General features: G+C 39.6%; 1 protein-coding gene across 1 annotated transcript in view; it reads left to right on the plus strand.

The window, feature by feature from the left end:
- Window positions 1-292: 292 nt before the first annotated feature.
- LOC104257305 (transient receptor potential cation channel subfamily V member 5) overlaps window positions 293-25,148 on the plus strand; it is a 30,599-nt gene continuing 5,743 nt past the window's right edge. The window contains 15 exon segments of the mRNA XM_009812030.2: window positions 293-423; window positions 10,091-10,188; window positions 10,736-10,858; window positions 11,771-11,911; window positions 12,452-12,550; window positions 12,767-12,942; window positions 13,831-13,977; window positions 18,476-18,688; window positions 18,996-19,082; window positions 20,228-20,304; window positions 20,612-20,777; window positions 21,062-21,128; window positions 21,727-21,995; window positions 23,026-23,132; window positions 24,598-24,832. Of these exon segments, the coding sequence (XP_009810332.2) occupies window positions 293-423; window positions 10,091-10,188; window positions 10,736-10,858; window positions 11,771-11,911; window positions 12,452-12,550; window positions 12,767-12,942; window positions 13,831-13,977; window positions 18,476-18,688; window positions 18,996-19,082; window positions 20,228-20,304; window positions 20,612-20,777; window positions 21,062-21,128; window positions 21,727-21,995; window positions 23,026-23,132; window positions 24,598-24,832 (2,136 nt within the window).

Genomic DNA, 25,148 nt, shown 5'->3' on the forward strand with positions numbered 1-25,148 from the left:
GGGGTAAGGCTGCTGCTGAGCTACTTCTAAATCAGACACACCTTTGGGTTGGGCTATTTTGGAAACTAAGTGCTCGATGAGGCTCAAGGTATGGTCTGCTAGGGACAAGTGATTTTATTTTGTGTTTTTACATGTACTTTGATCAGCTGATGCAGCTGACGGACAGTCTCCTCTGTAAGTAGCAGACTTGGGGCGGAGGAGTGGTGACCTGTAGTGAGCTTTCCTGGACTTTTTTCAAAGTGGGGATTGCTGGCTTTCAGGCAGCTAGGCAAGAGAGAAAAAGGGACGTGCTATGGGGGTACCTTTATTTGGGGATAGCAAGCCCTTCTATTTCCGGATCTGGAATGGACTAAGTCAGAAGTTGCAAGGCAAAAAATCCTGGGATAAACATCTGGATGAAATCTACTTACTCCAGCAGAAAAGGTACAGTGCATTTCAGCCTTCTTGTCTTCCCTCTCTTCTGCTGCTCTCTCCCTGTAGCTGATTCTCACTCTTTTCCCTCAGGCTTTTCTGCCAGTAGATAAACTTTAAACAACCCTGGAGCACTTTTCTCTATCAGATTTCTTCTTTCAAGGTGGAATGCTTCTGGAGTTCCAATCTTATCTGCTTTCACAGGTGGGTTTACCAGGTCGCAATTGAATTACCCTGAGCGCAGGACTTCAGTCACAAATTAATAACGTATACTCTTGTCTTTCCTGCTTCATTGGTACAGCTCACAAGGAAATGCATGAGGGTTTGTTTTTTGTTTTTTTTAATTCTTATTGAGAGTGTGTGTGACATATATGCTGCAGTCAGCTGAAATGATGGCTTTTTTGCAAGGATTCTGCTTTCTGTCTCTAAAGGTCAGAGACAGAGTGCACTTAATGTTGTTCCACGTTCTGGTGGTCAGTCATTTGCTGGGTCGCGCTGCCGTTTCTCACCCCCACGGCCCGGGTGTCAACATGTACAGTGGCTCCTCTTAGACCTTACGTTATCAAGAAGATTGTCTGTGTCTTCACATGTAAATACTGAATCAAGGCTGTTTGTTACTGCTGTGCATGGTTGCTCCCTCCACACACAGGAATGCAGGAGTAATCATGGAAATCCAGCTGAATCTGTTTTTCATTGTTCCTTGTCAATTCTGCATGCACAAACACTGCAGTACTCAAATAACAAATTGCTTCCACTCCCTTGTAAAATTTGTTCTTTCCTCACAAAACTCTGAACATCTCTGAGGACAAAAAGGTGGCTGTGTGGGATAAAATCTATCTGTCTGTACATATATATGCATGAATACACACATATATGTATAGAAATAAGTAGGACAGTACCTTAAGAGGGACAAATGTACGTATCTGTCTTTAGGGAAGGAACTTACATATATAATCATCTGACTTCTGACAAATAAAAAAAGCCTGTTCTATTTTACTTCAGAGCAGTGGGACTTAAATACACTTAAAATGGGAGGGACAGTGGGAACAACAGTGTCTCCATAGAATGCTGAAGTGTTTACTTTGGTATGTTCACGAAAAGCATCACAGGTAACTGAAAAATAAGTTCTCAGCAGATTCTGTAATATCCAAATGAATGTGTGCAAAAGAAATGTCTAAATACATTAATGTTTTTACAATTATGACATTATCTCCATATTTAAGTCATAGAGATGTGGAGGGGACCTCTGGAGGTCTCCATCTAACCTGCTTGAAGCTGGACTATTGGCAGCAATAGATCACATTGCTTTGGCTTTGTCTAGATCAGTCTTGAAAGCCTCCCAGGACAGAGATTCCACCATACCTTTAGGTACGTGTTACAGTGTTGTAGAAACCTCTTAGTGAAAAAGGTTTTTTTCCTAATGCTCAACCTCAACCTCCAAAGTCATCATTTGATGATGTAGCCCCTGTTTTACCATGTACTGTTACCAAGGAGGGGTAGCTCCTTCCTTTTTGTTGCTCCCTTTCACATAGGCTGCTATTAGATTGCCATTCAACCTTCTGTTTGCTTGACAATCCTCATTAGTCATGTGCTGCAGGCCACGAACATCTTGTATGTATGTACTGATAGAGCAAAACAGAAAAACTGTTAGGCATATAAACCCTTCTTCATAAACTTCTCTTAGATCACTATAGTGCAATCCCAGTGGTCCCCAAAAGTACCATTTCTGTGTTTCTTTACAAAACTCTGCGTAACAACACATATAGTGCATACGATACCATTGTCTGTGAATTCAGAGTTGCATGGGGACGCAATTGTTCCCTTCCATTTTAGGTCTATATGTTTCCCGCAGCTTTCAACTAACATAAATTAGCCTTCTGCTATTTGGTCAGAAATTACATGGTGCCAATATGTGGATACTCTTTTCCTAAAGAAGGACAGGACCATTTCTCCCTCTTATTAACCTACTCTTTCCTTTCCTTTCTTGTCCCCAGAGATGCTCAGAGTTTGAGCAGAAAGAAAATGAACAGTCTGAAGAGGACTGGAATCAGTTTTATTGCTTTCATATTCTTAATTATGTACAGATAGAAAAACACAACAGGAAAACCTTCTGTGGTGACTTGTGTATGGGAACTGTTCTTACAAAACCTTTGCTTTTGTGGAAATACTGTTGTAAGCCAAGAGGGCTTTTACTTCATCCTGTCATTTTGTTGTGTAGAATTGCAGTGTCATGGCTTCAGCTTGAGTTCTTCTTAGTGTTAATGGTGCTGGAATACATAATAAGCAGTAATAGGTAATAAGCAGCAATTAAATTCTACTATTATCTTCTTGAAAGACAGTGGTAAATATGTTACTATTTAACTAGTATGCTCTGACGGCACACAGAAAGCCTGCAAGAGAAGAACAATGCTTTTTCCTGTCCTACAACTGGTGATGGTAATACCTGAAACCTAACCGTTTTGGTAGTTCTCACCTTCACTGGAATTGCTCTTCATTCTCTTTCTTCATGTGTAATAGTTCTTTGAATCTTACTGGCACCTGATCTCAGCATTATCCACAGTGAGGGATTTCTTTGGCTTAATCCTGCACTTTATAACATTTCCCAAAGGGACATCCAAGTTCAGGAAATGTGATACAATCTCCTAATACTAAAGAGGACTTTGTGTTTATTTTGCCTTACTCTGCTGGTTTCTTTCTGTTCAGGACTCTCCTTTTTAAACAGCCTGTAGCTCAGTACGGAGGCACGGGGACAGTGGTCACATCTCATATGTTCTTTCTAGAATTATCTTTGGAAGTAGACTCTGGGATCTACATAGCCTGGAGCATATGAACATAAAAATCGAACATAGTTCATAATCGCAGGGAACAAGGAGATAAATACGTAGGAAAATTCAGGCCTGATAGAGTCTAATAGATAGCCTGTCACAGTCTAATAGATCTTCCAGAAATTATGAGAGCCATTGCTTGATTTATTTGTTTTAGTCTGGCTTTCAGTGCAAGAGGTTCTAAGGAAATGTGAACAAAATCTCCCTAGCATGTAATTTCAGAAATTCCTTCATAGGAGAATTGCACTGTTCATAAAAAATAACTAAAAAATAGATTAAAGCAAGTGAGTACATGGATCCAGGACAATTATGGTATATTTTTCTTTCTGTTATTGCCTGACAATTATGGTATATTTTTCTTTCTGTTATTGCCTGCCTCTATAATTTTGACTGATAAATAGCCTATCTTCTGTGTGTCTCTTCTTTCTCACAGCTGCTGCTTAGGGATTAGTTGTATCACCTGGCCTTTGTGGGATGCTTGTGAGGCTTAGTGTTCTAATGACAATAAAACATTTGACTTGTGTGGTAAATTAAAAAAAAACCAAACAAACCAAAACAAAGTATTTTTACACATTCATTAACTATAGAAATCTGTGCTGTGAGAAATAATGCATTAGACGTGCTTGGGACAATTTGCATAACTTGCAGAGAGCTATGGTCATTCCAAACATGTCACAATAAAAGCTTTATGCCCCCTTTAGTTTCCAAATTTTTTTGTGGCTCTTTAGCAAAGCATGCTTTGTTTACCTGGAAACAAACATGGCACAAATAAAAAGTAGCTCAGCCAAATGTTATTAAACTGAGTTGCTTAAGAGTTGTACAGGGACACAGAGAGCCTTCAGGTTCTAGACAAATATTTCTCAGGCTAGTAGTGAATGAGAGATGTAACCATAGTTTTGCTGTTCGTTTGTCTAAACAACATTACTGAGTTTTCAGTGCACAAATTAACATAGGACTGTCCTGTCTTAAAATCCACAGTGCTTGTCAGTATTAATCGATTCCTTTGCTCCCAAAGGTGACAGGGACATAAAGATGCCAGCTCCCAGTTCCACCACTTCATTTGTAATACGTTTCAGTAACAGTGCTTCTGAGTAGTCAAGATGCAAAGAACAGCCTGTTGGAAACTCTGCTGCTGCATGTAAAATAAAGTCAAAGGCATTACTGGTAGCATTTCTGGTCTTTTCTTATGCTGTTACACCTTCATCCTAATGGAGGTTTTGAGTCTAATAATGGAAAACAAGCCTCCTTAATTTCACAACGGTAAAGGCCCTCCAGAACTCACATTTCCCCAACAGCACACAGACATACACACACCTGACCTCAGCACCTAAGACGTGGCTTAGGCTCATAGATTTAGGAAGCTATTTGCCTTCTTAAACTTGGCTATAGTTTTCTTGTGAAGAAGTAAACATGAAATTTGTGCTGTGAAAAAAAAACCCCACCCCAAATTAAAAACTTGTTAGAGAAAACTAATTAGACCCAGGGTGAGGAACACAACCTAGAATAAAACTGCAAGAAAATCCCTATTGAAGAGGGTTGGAAGTTTTGATGCAGGATGAGGTTATGCTTCAGAGAACAAATTTGTTTTATGAATAACTCAGTGATAATAAATAATAACTACCATCTGCTGATCTGTTAATCCAGGTCTAGCATGAGATTATTCTTAGGATGATCTCAGATGTAGAATTAAAAAAAAAGGAGATTAATGCAAGGAGATTGCCCTGCTGGAAGTGACTGAGCAAGATTTCTATTGCTTAGTATGGTAGATAGCTAAATATCTGAAGGGATAAGACTTCCCTATCAGTTTCTTGTCTAGTAGCATTGGCAATTAGAAACCTGTTTAATTTATTTCCAGAGAAGCTCTGTTTACTGTCAGCTGAAGGGGCTTCAACATACATGCACAAGAGGTTCCAGTTAATTTGCTGAGTCTTGCTGTCAGTGCTGGAGAAATTTGCTGATCCTGTCCCTGCATTGATTGTCCAAGCCCCTGTTATCTGTCTCCTTTTCACTTTGTGCTATTACTTCCTAACTCATTCTTTAGCATCTTATTAGATGATTGCATTGATCTTCTTTCTGGCTGGTTAGCTTCCTCTGAGCGCTGCTCTCCTGAAGTCTTGCACACATTTACATAAACATACTAGCAGAAGGAAGCAAGAAGACGAATCTCCTTCGGCAATTTCATGATGGAGCGTTGAGCATGGATATTAAGACCATCAGAACAGGGAAAGGAAAGAAAGCTGAAATAATATCCTGATGATGAATTTATAGCTCAGTTAGAAAGAATTGCTGTAGACCCTCAGTAGCTGACATAGCTATGGGGATAAAGCATGAAGCTAGCAGATGCCAAACTTAAACTAGAGCAAACAATAGGAAAATTCCATACAGTGAATGACTTGAGTAGTAGAATCTGAGGGAAGGAAAGAGGAGAAAGAGATGCTCCGTTGCACCTCTGGTGAGCTCAGTCTTGAAAGACAAGCTTCAGATTGGTTGTTGCCCAGACAGTTCACATATTTAACATATTGTTTTAAAAGAATAACCCTATAAATCCAAATTCTTCTTTTTATAACAGAGTTAAAACTTACAGACTTGTCCTTGCATTCTTTATCTCTTCATAAGTGTAATGAGCAGGATGCACTCCAAAGGAAGTGCTTAAGAATCTGTAAATCCAAAAGGGTACAATATTACCAGCAGAAAGTGCTTGTGAAATTCTCAACCTTGTTTAAAACTATTTTATATGACTCCCTCAGTCAGAATCCGACCTACATTCTATCTTCTCTTTGTTTCACAACGGATTTTCGGGTGTTCCTGATTTTGTCCTCACCTAATTTGAAAAACAACTCACAGCTTCCCGAGCATATCATTGAATCATCAGTTAAGAAAACTGACTTATAGTAATGCATGATCAAGGCTTACTAAGTGCCTCAACACAGCTGCATTCCTTAGCTCAGTCAGAAGAACACAGGAGCACTTCTAGGTGGATACTGTTGTGGTTTTCATTGCCCATCTGAACTACTGGTTAGCTACGTTGCTGTGCTTATCCTAAACTGATCCTGTGAGGCAACATCAGTACTGCCTGGCGTTACAGACCTAACTTAGCTGGCTAAATGAGGAGCTCCGTGTGCCTTGATTCCATAGCTGATGAAGGGAGCTTAACTTAGATGTGCTGAATTCTCTTCTCAGAGTGTCTAAATAGGTCTCTGCTGAATCATTCTCTGAAAGCCACCCTCTCCATCCAGTGACATAATGGTACTTTACGGAAACTAAGCATCTACCATAGGGCGCTCTGTTAAGAGACGAAGTTGGAGGTTTTACCTGCTGCTGCTTTGACATACAGGAACTACAGTTGTAAAATGTAAAATTCATGCTGTATTTGATGGGTCAGGAAGAAAATTGTTTAAATATGCAAAACTTAAGGAAATTAAAATGTTTTGAAGTTTCTAGACTCAGATGACTTTGTTTTATTTTTTATATTAGTGAATTTGCTCACCTAGTACTTGACATTTATATGCTCAGAACATTCTGTAATGTGTTAAAAATGAGTTGGTATTTATAATGGTGTGTTTTAAATGAGAGTAAAATGTTTCCCCAATTATGGGACAGAAAATTAAATGAGAGTAAAAGCATATGGTATAAACATGTAAGTCATGGACCTTTGAGGCATCAGAGGCAGCGTACCGTAACATTTACCAACATTTCTGGGTTCTTCACCAGCCTGCTGTTTGGCCTGGGATCTCTGGCTCTTTAAGCCCAGTTGGAGGTTCCTACAATAAGTAGAAAGGTTTGACAATTTTGCCCTAAATTTCTGAAAGCTGAGTATAGTAGTTATTAGGTGTCTCCCTCTTAGCAGGCTTGTTATTTAATTAGTTGTTTACAAGGGCTTTGGAGAATTTTGTGAGAAAGGTATTGTGTTTGTGTCCTCCCACATTGTCTCTTGCCCAATCCTTCCTCCTCTCTGAGGTCATTTGAGGGATAAAGGCCTACCCAGTAAAGCATCAACATATTAATTGTAGCATTGTTTATGCTATTGAAACTCCATCTCCTTCCCACTTCCTGCCTCTGAAACTACATTCTCCAGGAGCACAGAGCCTTCCTCAGCCAAAACAATGGCAGACGTGGCAACCTTGCTTCACTGATATCGAACCGTACAACTTTTGCTCAGAGTGCATCTTTATTTTGTTCCTATTTGTCTGATTCTAGATGCAATGTTCTCATCAAATCATCTTGTAATTAGCAACTAGTGCAACTGACTCATGACTGATCTAAAGAAGGAATACTTCTCAAAGCAGCAAGGCCAAGAGTTTGAAGGACACATAAAAATATCTCAGAATGGCTTCCTGGTTTGTTCAGGGTGGTTCTTTATAGTCTGAATTTTTTATTTCTCCTCTGTTCTTCAGCGTTTTTCTGGTCTAGTTTCTAGTGACTTAGATAATGGGGTGCTGTTGGTGACAGAAAATGCTTCTTTTATGGAATGATAATGTTCAGTTATGCTTTTATTACTTGTGGCCCATGCCCATTAATTTACACTTATTCAAATTATTCCTATTTATCTGTGTAATTCTGATACTTCTCTTCGTTTTATTTTATCTCCTAAGTTCTCTCAAGTGTGTCAGTATCTTTCTGCTATAAAGGTGTGCAGAACTCGCACCTTTCAGGTGGATTAAATCCAGAGATAATGGCCTATCAATTTTTTTTTTTTTTTGGTTCAAGATTTTATTGTTCATAAAAGAATAATTTAAAGCAAGAAATATATATTTCTGTAAGCCACAGATTTTACGTTGCCTGTTTTCCTACGGTTTTATTGTTAAATTATCCTATACCTAATAAGCACAAGTTCTGAGAAAACATTTTGTGCAATAGGCCGTTTATAGTCTCTCTTTCTGGGTTTTCTTGTGGCTTATAATAGAGTTATAGTCATAGATGATGTATTCTAACAGCAGTATTATCACTTAATGCAAAACACCTATTGCTTTATAGAGTATTTGCTCTATAAACTGTATCCCCAAAATATTGTAATGAAATAATACCAGAATACAAGGAAGAAATCTGGGACATCACAAGGAGAAATCATTGAATATGTCTCCAGGTATATGGTTTGATTAATGTATTTGTCCCACATGCTTTTTTTGTGTGTATGTGTGTGTGAGAGACTAACATCGCAGTCTATTGGCGAGTGTTAGATTGAAGTCGAATGACAGACTGGGCCTGGTAGGAAAATGAGGGCTGGTGTTCTCCTTGTTTGTATCAGCTTGAATTTGTCACTGTTCTGCTGTGTTCCTTAGACTTATTCCACATCAGACATTACAGCTTGACCTGAGCCGTGCTAGATAATTAAGAACAAATTAAACATCTATACTACAAGAAAGCAGAAGTGAGATAAAAGCACAAAATTTGCATCTGAACAGAGATCTAAAACAACTTATCCTATTTGCAGAGAGGAATGTCTTTCTGTTTCATACTGAAAATTCTTGAGGCGTAGGCTGTTTGTTTGGGTTTGAGGGTCTTTCTTCCCCATTCATCTTTAGCTCCTGAACTTGGGCTACTTAGAATTCTTTATTTGTATAAAAACAAAACAAAAAAACCCACCCCAAAACACTTTTGTTGAATTTAAAGATAAATCTGAAAATATTCAAGGATAACAGAAATATTTACCCCAAATTAGTAGATTTTGTTCTATTTTTTGTGATTTTTGGGTTGCCAACTCATTATTTTGAACATTGGCAAAGTTTATTTGGATGCTGAGCAAGCAGGAATTGCAGGTAACTCTTTGCACCCTCCTTTCAGGTACTTATACACATTGATAAGAACCCCGCCTGAGCCTTCTCTTCTCCAACTAAACAGTTCCAGCTCTCTCAGCCTTTCCTCATATGACAGATGCTCCAGTCCCATAATCATCTTTGTGGCCCTTCACTGAATTCTCTCCAGTAGCTCCGTATGTCTTTTGTACTGAGGACACTAGAACTGGACACAGGACTCTAGGTGTGGCCTTACCAGAGCCTAGTAGAGGGGGAGGATCACCTCCCTTGACCTGCTGTGTGCATCAAAGGACCTGGCTGTAGTGCAGTTTGGGGACTGTACTTGTAAATTCTTCATCAGCCCCAAAGGATCCACTGAAATAACCCAGAGCCTCATGGAAGACCCAAGGGCATTCTTCAACTAAAAGTGAACCATTCAGTCTGGAACTTGTTTGATGGCATGCTTTTTCCCAGGACAGGCATACATTTCAGTTCTCAACAATTTCCTCAATTTTCTCAGCATCAGAGAAAAAAAAAGTGTAGCTAAGCTTTCAGATTTTTCTTCATAACTTTGTATGATGAGGAACTACATTTCAGAGCTCATTCTTTTAATTATACCATAGGAAGCGTTGCTATGACACAGGGGGAATTGTTGTTTGTACTTTCTTTTTTCCATCCATTATGGGAGTAATTCAGATGCCGACCCTTTTTTGATTTATTGTGCTGTGTAAAAAAACTAGTGGCTTTTTCTGGCTCCTGAGATAACTAGTCTACTGACAGGAGGGGTATCAAATGGCCCATTGTTCACTACCTTCTGTGCCTCAAAATGTGGGCTATATAAACCAGAAACATTTTGGTTATTCGTTTCTCCTATCTTTTCCTCTGCTGCCACCATATGGTCAAGCGTCAGTAAGTCAAGAGATGATGAATTACCCGGGTTTTTAGCAATGCACTTCTCTGCTTTTGCAGGTTCCTTTTTTTTGCATTCAAAAAATACCCCAGATGGTAGGTGTGCATTACTGATCTTTCAGTGAAAGTGTTGAAAATGCCCCTCACCAGCTCTGGAGAGAGGCACCATGTGTTTGACTGTGTTTCTCATCAGCCACTTTTTCTTGACTACAGGATCTGGGAATCCCCACTCCTCCAGGCTGCCAAGGAGAACAACCTCCCAGCCATTAGGAAACTTCTCACTGACGGAACATGTGATATCTATCAGAGAGGTAACTCAATTACTTGTTACAAACGGTTTTCTGTGGAAGGCAAGAGCCTGCTACAACAGAGTAGTATGTTTGTTAGTTTGCTAAAGCATTTGCATAAGCAGACTCAAACTACTTAACAGTATGTCAGCAGCTTTGCAACAAAGTGAGTTTTCTAACTTGGAGAGCTCATCAAACCCTAAAGGAATGGTGAAGATCAGAGGTTTACAGCTTGAACGGGTCTTTTTTCTAGAGGGATGGAGGGAGGTGGTTTACTGTGGAAGGTGGTCAGTGGAAGGGCTGTGTGCATGCACATTCACTTCACGCCTAAGTCTGCTGTCACATGCAAACATCTGAAGTCTCTATTCAGCTTTCAGATTTTGATGGGGTGAAGGAGAGGGACTATGCAGTTATGTGGCTGTTACCACGTCATATGATGAGGTGGCACCTGGCAGTACTCAAGGGAGGACCTAGCACTCCCATAATTCTCCAACCCAATAAATCCATTTCTGCTTTTGTCCCATGTGGTTGAATGTCTAGATGACTCACATGCTTCTCCTACTGTTTTTAGGTGCAGTGGGAGAGACCGCCCTTCATGTAGCTGCCTTGTATGATAATGTGGAGGCTGCAGTGACTCTGATGGAAGCAGCTCCCGAGCTTGTCAATGAGCGGATGACATCAAAGCTCTATGAAGGTAACATCTCAGGGAATGATGATGGGCAGGATTCTCTGCAGGGTGGGGAGGAAGTACTACCTGCACATTTAGGAAAGTGGCTTATACTGTTCGTGGTTCAATATATTGCTAAACTGTTACACAGCAAAACCAACATACAAATGGCTCCTGACCATTTGTGGAAGGCGAAATTATATTAAGCCCAAGTACATACATGTGCAAACATGCGAATGCATAATTGACAAACTCTTCACGACAGGTGGGTCTGTTGGTTGTAGTGGGATTGCAAGGATATGTACAGTTTGCTTTCTGCCATAGTCATGTGTAACAAAGTGGACACCTACCTGATCTCCTCTGAAAGGAGAAAAAATGGTTCTCTGGTTGATGAAGAATAGGGATTGAAAGCAAATGTGGCCACTGCTTTTGAGTCTAGACTCTGAGCCAGGTTTTTAAAGAATGGTTCTGACTGACTACACAGAAATGCCAGACAGAATCCTGAAACCACTAAAACAATAATGATGGGGTTTTCAAAATTCTAATACCTAGTTTGATGGATTAGAGCAAGTCTTCTTTGTGAGCTTCGTCTTGACCTGGCCTTCATGTCCCATGAAGGAAAGCATAGTCCTTTCTGAGAGACATGTCTTGTTTTCATGCAGAAACAATCTAGAAAGTGCATCCTGTTGTTCTGTTTGACAGGTTGTAAGGCCAGTTTTCATGAATTCATAAAAGGTTTAAATAGAATGAGACCTCTGGAAAATCTGTAGTCCAACCTTCTGCACACAACAGGGATAACTTAAAAGCTAAATCATATAGCTACTATGGATGCAGTTCCAAAAAACTTAGATTTACTATGAGTGAAATGTGAACTGCAGGCTACTGATCAGCCTGAATTTGCTTTCTTGGGAGTCAAGGTTTTATTTCTTTGTCTTACAGGGCAGACAGCTCTCCACATTGCAGCAGTGAACCAGAACATCACTTTGGTGAAGGCTTTACTCAAGAGAGGGGCCAATGCCTGCACAGCACAGGCCACTGGGCACTTCTTCAGGCGCAGCTCCCAGAATCTTCTCTATTTCGGTACAGCCTTATCTTCTCCCCTTGCTGCTATGGGAGGGAACCAGCAGGGTGATGGGGGACTATAAGGGAGGCTTGCTTTAGTCCCCATCTAAACAGGATAAGCAGAGGCTCCTGTCTCCAAGTGTCATCAGTCACACACCTTTTAGCAGACAGTAAGACTCCATCTGAGTATGTAAATACTACAGAAATACAAACCTATAAATCATACATGTTTTATATATTTGCATGTATACAAAAAATATATATTGCATAAGAATTATGATTTAATTTCTTCCTAGCAGTATATACTGCAAGTTGTCAATCTTTTTATGAAGATAATCTGAAAAGATTACTTCTTCCTTTCAGTGTTGTGTGGGGCAAGTCTTCTTTTCCTTTCTGAGTAGGATGAGAAATGGGGCAGGAAATTTACACGTTACCTAAAGTAACTCTTCCTTTCATAACCTCTGGCTTCATAGCATGGATAGCTTTCCCCCAGCGTGCTTCAACCTCTGCTGCTTCCTGGGGTCTTAATGTTATTTCTTCCCATTCCTTTTTTTGCAGGAGAACATGTCTTATCATTTGCTGCCTGTGTGGGAAATGAGGAAATTGTACAGTTGCTCATTGAAAATGGAGCTGACATTAGAGCTCAAGATTATCTGGGTATGTGCTGTGGGGCATAGTGAACTGCATACAGTGGATCTGGACACTTCAGACTCCGTCATCTGTGCATGAACATATTTTTCTCTCATTAAAAACAGCTGTGGGATGAGGGATGTGAGGAAAATGAAAGCTACTGTTAATGGCATCAGTCAATTGCCAGTCTTTGCACAGGGCTGGGCTATTCCATATACTTTATCTGGTCTGCTTCCTTCATAGGTAACACTGTTCTTCACATCCTGGTTCTCCAACCTAATAAGACATTTGCCTGCCACATGTACAGCCTGATACTTTCCTATGACAGGAACAAAGAGGGACCAGGATCACTTGAATTGATTCCTAACAATGAGGGGCTTACTCCATTCAAACTGGCTGGAGTTGAGGGCAACACTGTGGTGAGTTTAAGTGACACAGTTGCCTCCATATAAAAGACATTATTCAGAAGTGGAGAACTTGAAATAACATGATCCAGACCAAGCAAGTTTGTGGATGTTCTTAGTGGGTAGAAGATACATAACAAGTCCTTCTTTTTTTTTTTTTTTTTTTGTCAGAAGTCTCATGTAGGACCAGAAAACCTGTATAAGAAATTTCTTTATCCTAATGAAAGAAATGTATGCTTAAAGAATAGATCTTTTGACCCAATTTTTGAAGCATTTGAGTTAAACAGGTATTAACAGAAAGATCCATTCCAAGTAATTTTTTAAAAGTCTGACTGAAATTATTGTCTTTGTTGTCTAGATTTCATTACCCTAAATGTGACACACAGGAAACTTCTTCAGGTATCCACAGACATTATTCATAGTTAAGAACTCAATATTTAATGTAAACTCTCATCCTTCCCCTTAACAAAAAGACAAAGGCGGTTAGTGTTTCTTCTGTAGATCCCCAAAGGACAGGTTCATTTCCCTTGCCACACCTCTTTCTTGATAACTTGTAGAAGAGTATAAAAGAAATTTTTTTTCTAATCAACATATAATTCCATATGAAATCTATTGCCAAGATGTATAACTGTGTCAAAAAACTTTAGCAGTTTGATTAGAACTTAGAATAAAAACCACTCATCCTTTACCTCAAGCATGAGCTAATAATCAAATGGGAGTAAGAAAAAATTCTTCCACTTCTTAACCTGCTGTTCCTGAGAGATATGAGAACCACAACAACTACCAAGTTCAAGGAAAATACATTGTAATTAAGGGTTTTTAACAACTTTATTTGTTTTCATTGCAAATACACTATATACTGGAAAGCTTCTGATATCCTCCACCCCCTTCTTTTCTCCTCAGATGTTTCAATACCTTATGCAAAAGCGGAAGCACAATCTCTGGTCCTTTGGCCCCTTGACCACTGTGCTCTATGATCTCACAGAGATTGACTCCTGGGCTGAAGATCAGTCCTTCCTTGAGCTCATTGTCTCAACCAAGAAGAGAGAGGTACTGTGGGCACCACATGCTTTCTATGTGCAGACCATGGTGATTATAAAAGGAGAAGAATGATGAGTTTGAAGGTTCAAGCTCTTTTATATTATCCATAGAGCAAGGACTTTGTACTATGTGCTGCAGGGAATACATGAAATGTAGCAGAAGACACTTTAATTAGCACAATTCTACCCATCCTGTATTATTTCCATCTATCAAAATTTTAGTCAAACTTCTCTAACAAAAGTTTCAGCTACTGGAGAGTTTTGCACAATGTGGAGAAAGTCTATGAAACTCTCATTTGCTTTTATTAAAAATCCTCTAAATTTCTACATGTGGTGATACATACGGAAAGTCAAGGCAAAGAAGTCTATGTCAAAAAAATAGAATAACCTTAGAAGTTGTCCAGAAGACTAGACCATAATCCTAAAAGAAAGAAGAATACTAGAGTAGCATCTTTAGGCCACAGAAGCAGGGTCCTCTTGTATTAAGGGGGATGCATACACAAATAGGTACTAAGATACATTTTCTGACCCTCAAGTGGATGAAAAATGGCAAGAATAGAAAAGAACTAAGCTACAGGAAGATTACAGTAAGCTTCTAAACTTCTATCACCCTTTTGAAAATGAAATTTACTCTCCTATGCAAAGAATTCTAGCATACTGATTTCTACACAAAACAGAACACCTAAGGCTATCTAGCTAGGTTCATTACCTCTCACTTCCTTTTAATCCTTTAGGATATTTCTTAGGCTGTTCAAGAGTCACATCCATTTACTGAAACATACATATTCCTTGCACTTTGCGCAGTCTGTCTTTGGCTGACTTAGAGGACACAGGGCAATGTAGCAGAAGAAGGAAAACATCTAGGGTGCAATAAGAAGTTTTCCTTCAAAGTAACCCACTCATGCCACTTTGACTTACGTCTCCTTGCTTATTGCAGTGGTCCCCTAAACATTACAATAGGAATTAGGTCTAGAAGCATTTAATAAAGTGTGTGGGTCAAATTCATAAGCAAGGTGTAAAGTACACCCTATTTATCCTACTTATGCTGTGTCAGTCTTCTAGCAGAAGCTGAAGGCTTGATATAGATGATTCGATTAAATATCATCCAGATAATAATGCAGAAACTTAAAATGTAATATGTTTATGTAAGGCATGGAGCTTTAGACAAGTACTAATCTCATTGGGAAAATGTTCCAATTTTCTTATCCTAAGTCATCTGATACAAAAGACGTGTATTGCTGTACTAACAGGAATATTCTGTCATCTTCAGTTCTATGCTCCCACACATAACAAAAATATTTCAAAGGTTTATCAGATAGATTTTAGTTGTTAGTCTTTTGTTTTACCCTCAAGATGCCATCAGAACTGAGGGTAATTTCCAATCAATTATATATATGCCTTTGGTTCCCCTTTACAGAAAAAGTCTTGTTGACATTTTGGTGCTTGGTTGGCAACATCAAAAAGAATTCTTGGAAAAGTAGCTTATTGCTCATGTGAACCCTGCATATGTTCCGTGACAATGGCCAAATAAATTCTTCCCTTTTTATAGGTAGAGAAACTGCAAATGAAATAACACTGACTGTCTTAAAGTAGCTGAATCCAACTGCTTTTGACTCTCTCTGGAGTAGACTGAGCCCTTGACCTATGAAGCAAACTTTGAGCCTTCATAAACATACCAGCTGTAGTCCTGTTTCTACACTTTGAGTATGTACATATTCTACTTACATTACACTTCAACATAGGGAAGACAGACAAAGGACTAAAGGCTCACTCTTCAACTGTAGGAAACCATTACAATTACAGCTTCAGTTTGGCTATACTGATTTCTTCCAAATTGGGAATGGACCCTGAACAGTTATAATGAGATGACAGAAAAACACAAAAAGACTCCATGCTGATTTTATGGGCTTGCAGGCTCCAATAAACAAAATATCGTTGGTTTACTTTCACTGTAACAGAATATGGCTTATAACTGAATGAAAAAGAAAATTTTGTTTTGAGAATAATTCAAGGTGATCCATTTGATTCCAAAGTAAAGATCTAGCTCTTCAACTACTACAGATCTTGGAGGCCATGATAACCTGAGTCAGTCTCATCCATTTAGTTTGAAAATAACATTTGTTACTTCTGTGGAACATAATTCCTTGCAGTGGGACTCTATGTAATTTATGACCATTAGGGAATCATGGGCCAAATGTTTCAAAAGAACTCAGTATGAAAAGACCCTAATATTCCCTCTCCCATTTTATTCGTATCAGCATAGTGCTCTTGTCACTACAGTGTTGAAAACATCCAATAGTACATTACATACTAAAATGAACATCTTTCCCTTGTGGTTCATTCTTTCGTTACAGACTAGTTTACTAAGCAGAACGTCTAGTTTTGGGTGGGCTTGAGACTGATTACGTTTTTTGCACACAATATTGTGTGTTCACATTGGTCAATTTAAGCTAAAGAAGTGCACTTGGCCTAGATTTATCTCATCTAATTTTTGTCACCAACTGAGATGTTTAATTAAGGAATACAGATTCCCTAAATTTTACATATGGTTGATAAAGAAACACGCGTAACTAAGTATCTCCAGAGAGCAATTTAGATCTTAGGTGAGCTGAATGGCAGTCTGTAGGACCCTATTGCCTGCAAGGAGAGAAATCTTAGGATAACCACATCACTAACGAAGATACCTCCTTTAAGTTCCTGAAGTTATGTGATGGGGTTACTTGTAGTGGTGATACTCTAAGGACATAGATGAGGCAAATTTTGTAGAAAGAATTAATGATGACATTTATTAGATAGTTCATGTAGCCACAATTTCATCTTGTCCTAGGAAAACAGTTAAAAAGAGTGGAGTGACATTGATCTTTCCAAGTTTTATAGTTGTCATCCCAGCAGCAAATCAATAGATTCACTCAGAGGCATAAATTAGCAATGTTCAATAGAGGAAAAGATACTGAATTTTTTTCTGTATCATCTCACTGTATTTTCTTTGTCCTTTATATGCATGTGTGCAAATTAACCAGATCAACCATAAGGGCACTTAAGAAAATTCCTGGATTCTTCCTGTTAGTTATTCAAATAGAATTGTATGTTAGGAGAGGATTCTTCCCTCCAGTGCTCATAACTCCACTGCTCTTACTTTTTATAGAGCCTCTTTGTCACTTCTAAAACTATGGTCTCAACTTTTTTTGATGACGCTTTCTTTTTGTATAGAATTCCTCAGCTACACAGTATGTATGGATATATGCAGATCTTTGTCAGAAACACAACCCCAGCTTATGCAGCAGTACTGTTTTTCATATCATGTAAGATGCTCGCTGAAACTTCTGTTAATTCCTGGAAATGTATGTGGTCTTCTAGATATATTTGAGCTGCACCACTGAGATTCTAAAAAGAAGGACCCAGACTTTGAATATGACATATAAATAATCTAAAGGAATTAAGTTGAAAGAGCCTGGGTTTTTTCACAGTATATATTTCACTGTGGGTATACTGCAGTTTTTATCATTATAGCTGAATGGTGAAAACTTTTGAAAATCCAGTTCATTAACAGGCTGCATTTAGACAGGAATAAAGGAACTTTGGAAATCTCTCCAAAGTCCTCTTAGTTGCCTGCTAAATCAAGGTAATATCAGTGTCAGTTTTTCAAAGAGAGCTGATGATCTAAAGGACCTTTTGATATATTTCCTAGAGATTAAGAGTTTCCACAAATGCCACCAAAGTTGTTAGAAATAGCTGTTGAAACCAATGTTAACTTACATGTATAAATGCAGAACTCCAATTTGGAGAAAAAAATCTAAGTGAATTTCACAAGGTTGCGCAAGAACTTTTTTCTGTAGCTGAAAATAGAATCCAAATTATCTTATTTTCAATTCTATGTTCTAATAATGATGTATATTTTGTGCAGAGGAGAGTATCTGTCTGCTGTAAAGTGCACTGTGCTGTCTTGCTTAACACAAAATATGCTTCAAAATTTATTCCAGTTACAGTAAAAGACAATTAATGAATTGATGTAGTTTTGTATGTATTTGAATCCCTAGAGTTCGCAGGATTTATAAACTTTCTGATACTGTAAAGTTAGCCCACCCCCAAGATGTATATATGGTTAAAAAAAAACGAAAAAACAACTTTTATTTTCTGTAACACATCCTCATATATTTGCATCCATGTACCTAGATCATAGGTCTGTCTCAAGTGTTTATATGCGTCCAGGCCTACACAGACAACAAACTTATTTCAGTGTCTATCACACTTCTCTTGCACTTCCCACTGGTACTCAAAGGCTGTTCTCTGCAGGATCTATTTTTTACCTTTTTTTCCAAGTTCTTTCCTGACAAACTAAGCAAATCCAAACCCACTTGAGCATTCCATTTTTGCAAAATAACTTCATCTTCCTAATGCCGAATAGAGTAGGTGTGAATAGTTTGTTACCATTCTCCCAGGAAACAGTGTGAATGATGCTTAAACAAATGTCCTTATGGCAATTAATTCCTTCTTTCTGTCTTTCTCAGGCACGCCAGATCTTGGACCTAACACCTGTGAAGGAGCTGGTGAGCCTGAAGTGGAATATGTATGGCCGTCCCTATTTCTGTTTCCTGGCTTTATTCTATATACTCTACATGGTCTGCTTCACTATGTGCTGCGTCTACCGACCACTGAAACCCCGAACAGGCAACAAAACAAGCAGCAGAGACAATACAATCTATGTCCAGAAAATGCTGCAGGTACTACGTCTATACGAGTCAGGGCCCCTCAGGCAGCATTGGCCAATTCCAATCTAACCTACCCAACTGGAAAGTCCAAGCCTTTCCCAGTTGCCAGCTATTGCAGCTGTCCTCCTTCTTTCTTTCCGCCAGCTGACCTTTGCAGTGAGGAACATGGGGTACGCTCTGTTCTCCGTTATGGGGCTGGGCTGGTTCCTGTGGCCTTGTCAAGCCTAGTCATGTTTATTACACTAATGCTGGGCCATCTTTTCCCCCCACTCCTCTTTTTTAATTTCCTTTCACTCCTTTTTTTTTTTCTTTTTTTCAGGAATCATATATGACATATGAGGATGAGCTGAGGCTGGTGGGGGAGCTGATCACAGTCATTGGAGCTGTAGTAATTTTGGTCCTTGAGGTAAGAGAAACAGTGATCTATATAGTCTCGAGTTTAATCAAGACAGATTTTACTTAGTAGACAAACATGAGTTTGTGCTCACGACTTGGTAGGGGTTATTTGCTTAGTCTAAGTGCTTTGATATATGCCTGTGGCAACAGATGCTGTCAAGAGTATCTGTTGGATGAAACAGACCTGTAACAACATACTAGTAAGACTCCAGGTGTGGAAGAAGTGATTAGAAGGACTGGCCGTGCTATCAGACACTCTCTGGAGGGCAATACCACAGTTCCCATTAGCACCATCGGTGGGTCCAGCTGAATCCCAGCTCTTGCATGAGATGCTTGGAGGTTCTTCACCCAGCACCCCTAAATACTCATATGTTTAGGGGTGCCAGCTGAAGTGATTTCTGTGCATACACAGTAAAGTTTGTATTTAATTGGAGATCAGTGACTGTATGGGCCTGTTACAGGAGCCTTACTCAACCGGAGTTCTGAGGTGGACATGTTTAGGTGTTCTCCTGACCATGAACTCTTCAAAAAAAAAAAAAGCAAAAGTTCTCAAAATTAAAACAAATATATCCCCTGCTTGATTTTATTATAATAGGAAATAGAAGACTGAAACTTTTGTATGAGAAAACTCATATGGTGATGTCAGGGTGAACTGAAGTAAAATGGGGCTTGTAGACAGCTTTCTCTCTGCCCATATATGTTCCAGAAGGACAGGTCCTTCTTCCTGTGTTTGGTCAGGCAGCTGGGGCTACAAGTAACACAGTGAGTCCGAATTATAGCAAACTCTTTTGATTACTCATGAAGGTCTTTTTGTCTTGACTTCTGAGGCTCAGCTGTTTGTCTGGTCTCTTCTCAGTAACCTATATGAACTTCAGGCTCACAGCTCTGTGCTGCAACATCCCTCTGCCACATGCCAAAGTCTCTCAATCTGCCCAAGCGTTCTTAGATTTTACAGCAATCTGTGTCACATCCCGAGAGGGGCCCACCTGACTCAATCATTCAGTTTTTAAAGTAATACAGAAATCAAGCTGTGAACCAGCAAACAAAGCAGATGCAGCTGGCCCCAAGATCCTGTGAATATTGGTGGTTACCATGACATTTAATAGTATAATGGAATCCGTCTAAGTCCTAAAGTCAATAGGATGTCTCTCTTAGATCCCAGATATCCTTAGAGTTGGAGCAGCGAAATACTTTGGACAAACCATCCTAGGAGGGCCTTTTCACATAATTGTGTAAGTACACCACTTTTTAAGTCTAATAAATACATTGTCTCTCATTTTCCCTACTGCTGTCTTTTGCCATATGAGTCACTTTCTCCATTCTTTTAGAGTATTCCTTCTCTTGATTTACTTCTCTTACTGGCTCAGCTGGTGTGTAGGAAGCCAGGCGAGTGGACAGGTAGTGTTGATAGTGTTGAGAGGTCTCTGGCTATGGGGCTTGTGGCAATATGTGCCTGTCTTGGAATTTGTTAAAAGAAAAGAAAAAGGAGGGTAAGATTCCTTTACTGAACTTTTTTCACTGTCTCTTCTTCCCTTGCAGCATCACATATGCTTGCATGATTCTAGTAACCATGGTGATGCGCCTCACCAGCACAACTGGTGAGGTGGTGCCCATGTCCTTTGCCCTGGTGCTAGGATGGTGCAATGTCATGTACTTCGCACGAGGCTTCCAGATGCTCGGACCCTTTACCATCATGATCCAGAAGGTATAAGACACAAACAAATATGGGCTTGTTACACACATCCTGACACCTCTTTGCAGATAGGGAAAACTGAAAGAATACTTTTTCTCCCTCAGGACTAGCATTAATGCCAAATGGACAAGTTCTTGTCTGCACAGAGGGTTTGGGACTTTCACATTCTCTCTTTAGTGCAGAAGTTTCCTTTAGTCCACTCATGGTCTTAGAATCTGGAAAATGTTTCACCTAGGGTTGCATTGTGGCTTAGCGGGACAGTTGGGCCTTACGGTGACTCTGTCTTTGCTCTACAGATGATATTTGGAGATCTTATGCGCTTTTGCTGGCTCATGGCTGTGGTGATACTAGGGTTTGCATCAGGTGAGTCTACAGAAGGAAAACAGCATTTTGTTACCCCTGCCAACTTCTTTAGTATGAATTAAGTGAGTGGGTTTTGATGTATTCCAGGGTTGCCCTTTGAGTCAGCTGGCAGAGGTGGTGATGATGTATAGCTTCTGTTTCTTTGAGCATGATCACTTTACAGTACTGATTTCTGTTCTCCTGAGTTTGGTTTTCAAGTCTTGCTCTTTCCAGGGTAATAGAAATTAGGACAATCCAGATAATTCCACATATATGTAAGTCAAGGTTTAAAGGCATACTGCATTTATGATATTTGTCTTTGGAAAATGAGATTAACAGATGTAGTTTTATTATATCCTTGAAGAAGAAAAGGTCACTATTTTGAGAATAGATAAATAATTAAAGTAATTCTGAGCCATTTTATAATGCAGACCAGTGATTCTAGTCAGGGATTTGTCCTTGTTATGCTGGGTACCGCACTAGCATAGAAACATGCGCAGGTCCTTCCCAGACCACTTTGTGTTGTCAGCATCTCCTATAGGACCCTGTTGTTGCTCTTGGAATGTGATTCCCATTGTTAAACTATCTCTCTCTTTTTTTCCCCATTGCTCTGCTCTAGCTTTTTACATCATCTTCCAGACAGAGAACCCTGAAAACCTTGGGCAGTTCTACAACTATCCCATGTCCTTGTTCACCACCTTTGAGCTGTTCCTCACTATCATTGACGGCCCTGCAAACTATGATGTGGACCTGCCCTTTATGTATAGTGTGGTATACTTTGCCTTCGCCATCATTGCCACCCTCCTTATGCTCAACTTGTTAATTGCCATGATGGGTGACACCCACTGGAGAGTGGCCCATGAGCGGGATGAGCTCTGGAGAGCCCAGGTAATCTAATTTAGGTGGTAGGGGGTTCACTTTGAATAAAGAAGGGGAAAAGTTGTCCAGAGAAAATGTGCTTGACAGTGCAATTACTTACTCTGCCATCTGTGCTCTAAAGGAGGTACCTTAAAACCCTTCCCTGGCCTTCACTTTTCTCAGGGGCTAATACAATAAGCCATGTCCTTTAATTCTGTTTTACAGCTTCTGTACATCAGCCACCAAATTTCTTTCGTCCTTTCTATGAGTCTGAAGTGTCTAAGTGCATGCGCATCTTCCCATGTGAAACTGTCTTCCAGTATATTTTTGCTGTGCGGGTATTCCTGCCTTATTTCAAAGAGCAGCTAGAAGCCCATCCAGCCTTTCTAGTCCATCCTGTGTCTCCCTAGGTGTTTGTTCCTTACACATGGAATCTCTTGTTAAATAGCATTAAAGTTGCATCCTTTTTTTACAAATCACATTTCTGTGTAACTGAGATTTAAATTATAATTATAGGGATTGACTGAGGGGAGATAGAATGCAAAGTAATGATTACAAGTAGGTCAGTAATATCTTTAGATCCATTAAGAGAAGTTGGCTTGACTCCCTTGCTCAAAAGGCAAAAAAATTCAACCAGATCAGTTACATAGCTGCTCAACAGGAAATCCATTTCCTAGTATTTTTCTGTGAGAAAGCAGTAAGTCAAATGGTTAAATGTAGTTGTGTGGCCACATTGGTAAGTTCTGATGAGAGTTAATACAGAAATAAATACTGTCCTTTTCTCTAGCTTGCGAATTAATTACCCTACTCATTGCCATCAGGTATAAAAGGAAAGAAATTTAAAAGTATTTTAAGAGCACCATTGCTTCCTCAAAACATGGCACAGTTAGGACTAAAATAGTGAAATGCTCTATAATAAACAGAGTATTGACTCTATGATTTTTCTTCATTACATATGGAGCTGTAATGAAGTAAGGTAATGGGTCAGTACTCATGAAACTCAAAGAGAGTCTGATTTTTTTCTGATTCATCCAAGTTCTTTCTTTTTTTTATTCTAAAGGTTGTCGCTACTACGGTCATGCTGGAGCGGAAACTGCCACGGTGTCTCTGGCCTCGGTCTGGAATCTGTGGGCGGGAGTATGGGCTAGGGGACCGATGGTATCTCAGGTGAGTTCTCTTCTAGTGTGTGCACGTGAGGATCCCAGAAGAAGAATCCAATGTATGGATGTTAATAAACAGCCTTTCCAGTGGCATGGGGAGGAGTGTTTGGAGTCCTTCCCTTCCAGAATACAGACCCTGACCTGTTTTCTGTCTGTGATTGATAGACAAGCACTGTTCCCCTCAGAAAGCTCTGCTGTGCAATTCCTTGTGAAATCAGCTGATGTTTTCTTATCCAGTAGTCACAGGAGACGGACCCCAGAAATTGCACAGGTTATAAGGCCTGAATTTTTCTTTCAAACTTCTTATAATGAGTATCACAAAGCTTCACCACTGTGCTTGGTTGGCTGTCTCTATTAGATGCATGAAATGGCAGAGGCAGAATCAATCAATTAGGCATTCAGCAGCAATGAACTGCACTGCAGATGATTCAAGAACAGAACAGGGATAATTAAAGGCAAGATTTCTTTCTGGCATGAACCTAGTAACTATATTATACTTTGCAAAGACTGCATCAGGTGGCAAAGTCTTAGGCCCAGGGTTTCAGTTTAGGAACTGAAATAACAAACAAGCTGTAGTCTAGATAACGCTAGATTCCTCATTATTTCTGATTTTAATCAATATTTATACAAGGGTGAGAAAAGATTAAACTTTGTTTGGGCATGTGTCTTTTCTAACTGCATCATCTTTTGCTGATAAAGCCAGAAGGGGGAGTGGTGTCTGTATGAAATAGGACTTTCTGCAGGTTTTAGCAGAGAAATGAATCTTGTGGATTTTCAGGTTTGCTGGGCAGAACAACTAGACCTAAAGCGATACCAATGTGCAACACCTTCAGGTACAGAATATAACTTTGCAAAAGCAATATCCCAACAACAATTCTTCATCGGATGCTATGAGAAAAGAGTGTGGTGTGATCTAGTTCTGTCAAGTTACATGTATGTTTGTTGTATATAGTATGGGATAGTTTTCCAGAAGACAAGTTATAAGTAATGTAGAGAAGGGTTGGTGGAAGTGAAGCAGTTAAATAGAAGTTCAGCAAAAGATAAGTGACATCCTGAGGCTAGCAACCACGGAGTATCAGAGGATAGACAAGAACAAAGGAAATGGATGAATATATGTGTATATACAAAGGATCTGGAGCTAGAATCAGGTGGGGTAGGTCTGCCAATAGCTTACAGCTGGCAAGATGGAAAGGGCAAATCATGACTAGGAAATTAGTTAAAGTACAGGAAACCACGGGCAGATAAGGGTACTGAAGTCAATGACAGGGATGAAGGTTTAGGAGATAATTGTGTGCTAGCAGCTGCTAGCACCATGCCTGTAATCGGTTTCCTGTTTCTTTGTAGATTTTCTGGAATGTCTGGGTCAGTAGGCATACTTTTGGAAGGGGCGTGTTTCTTGTGGCTGCTTGGTTTTGTTGACAAACTAGCACGTTTCTACTTCATTCAGTTTATTTTTTTTAATCCTCTTACAGAGTTGAAGACAGGGTTGATCCCAACAAACACAAGATGACGCGTTACACAGAAGCATTTAAGGCTCAGGATAGGGATAACTATGATAAAGGTTTGGAAAAGCTGGAGATCAATAGGAACATCCTGTACAAGAAGGAACTGTCTGCTCTGTCATTGTCACGGAGCACATCCAGGACTAGTTCTCACCGTGGCTGGGAGATCCTGAGGCGCAACACCTTCCACCAACTTCGTGGAGAGGTCTGTCATGCCATGGAAGAGGAGGTCTATGATGTCTAAGAAGTCTCCTTTTTCTACTCCACAACACGGATCACTTTTGCCACAACAGTTGTCTTCTCCAACTGTTCATACACACTCCAGCATGCTACACACATTTGTCAGCCTTGAAGAATTCTGCTGGTGAACAGTTCATGAACAGTTCATGGCATCTGTGCTGTGATATATGAATGCAGTCTTTTCTCTCCTAGTTTTAAGTGTCCCTGCTGTTGCACTGATACTTGCACCAAGCCGGTGGGCTTGTTGAGCTAAGGTCTGTGGTGGTTTGTTATGCTCTTTA

The sequence above is a fragment of the Gavia stellata genome, chromosome 1 (assembly GCF_030936135.1).
Source record: "Gavia stellata isolate bGavSte3 chromosome 1, bGavSte3.hap2, whole genome shotgun sequence".
Classification (NCBI taxonomy): domain Eukaryota; kingdom Metazoa; phylum Chordata; class Aves; order Gaviiformes; family Gaviidae; genus Gavia; species Gavia stellata.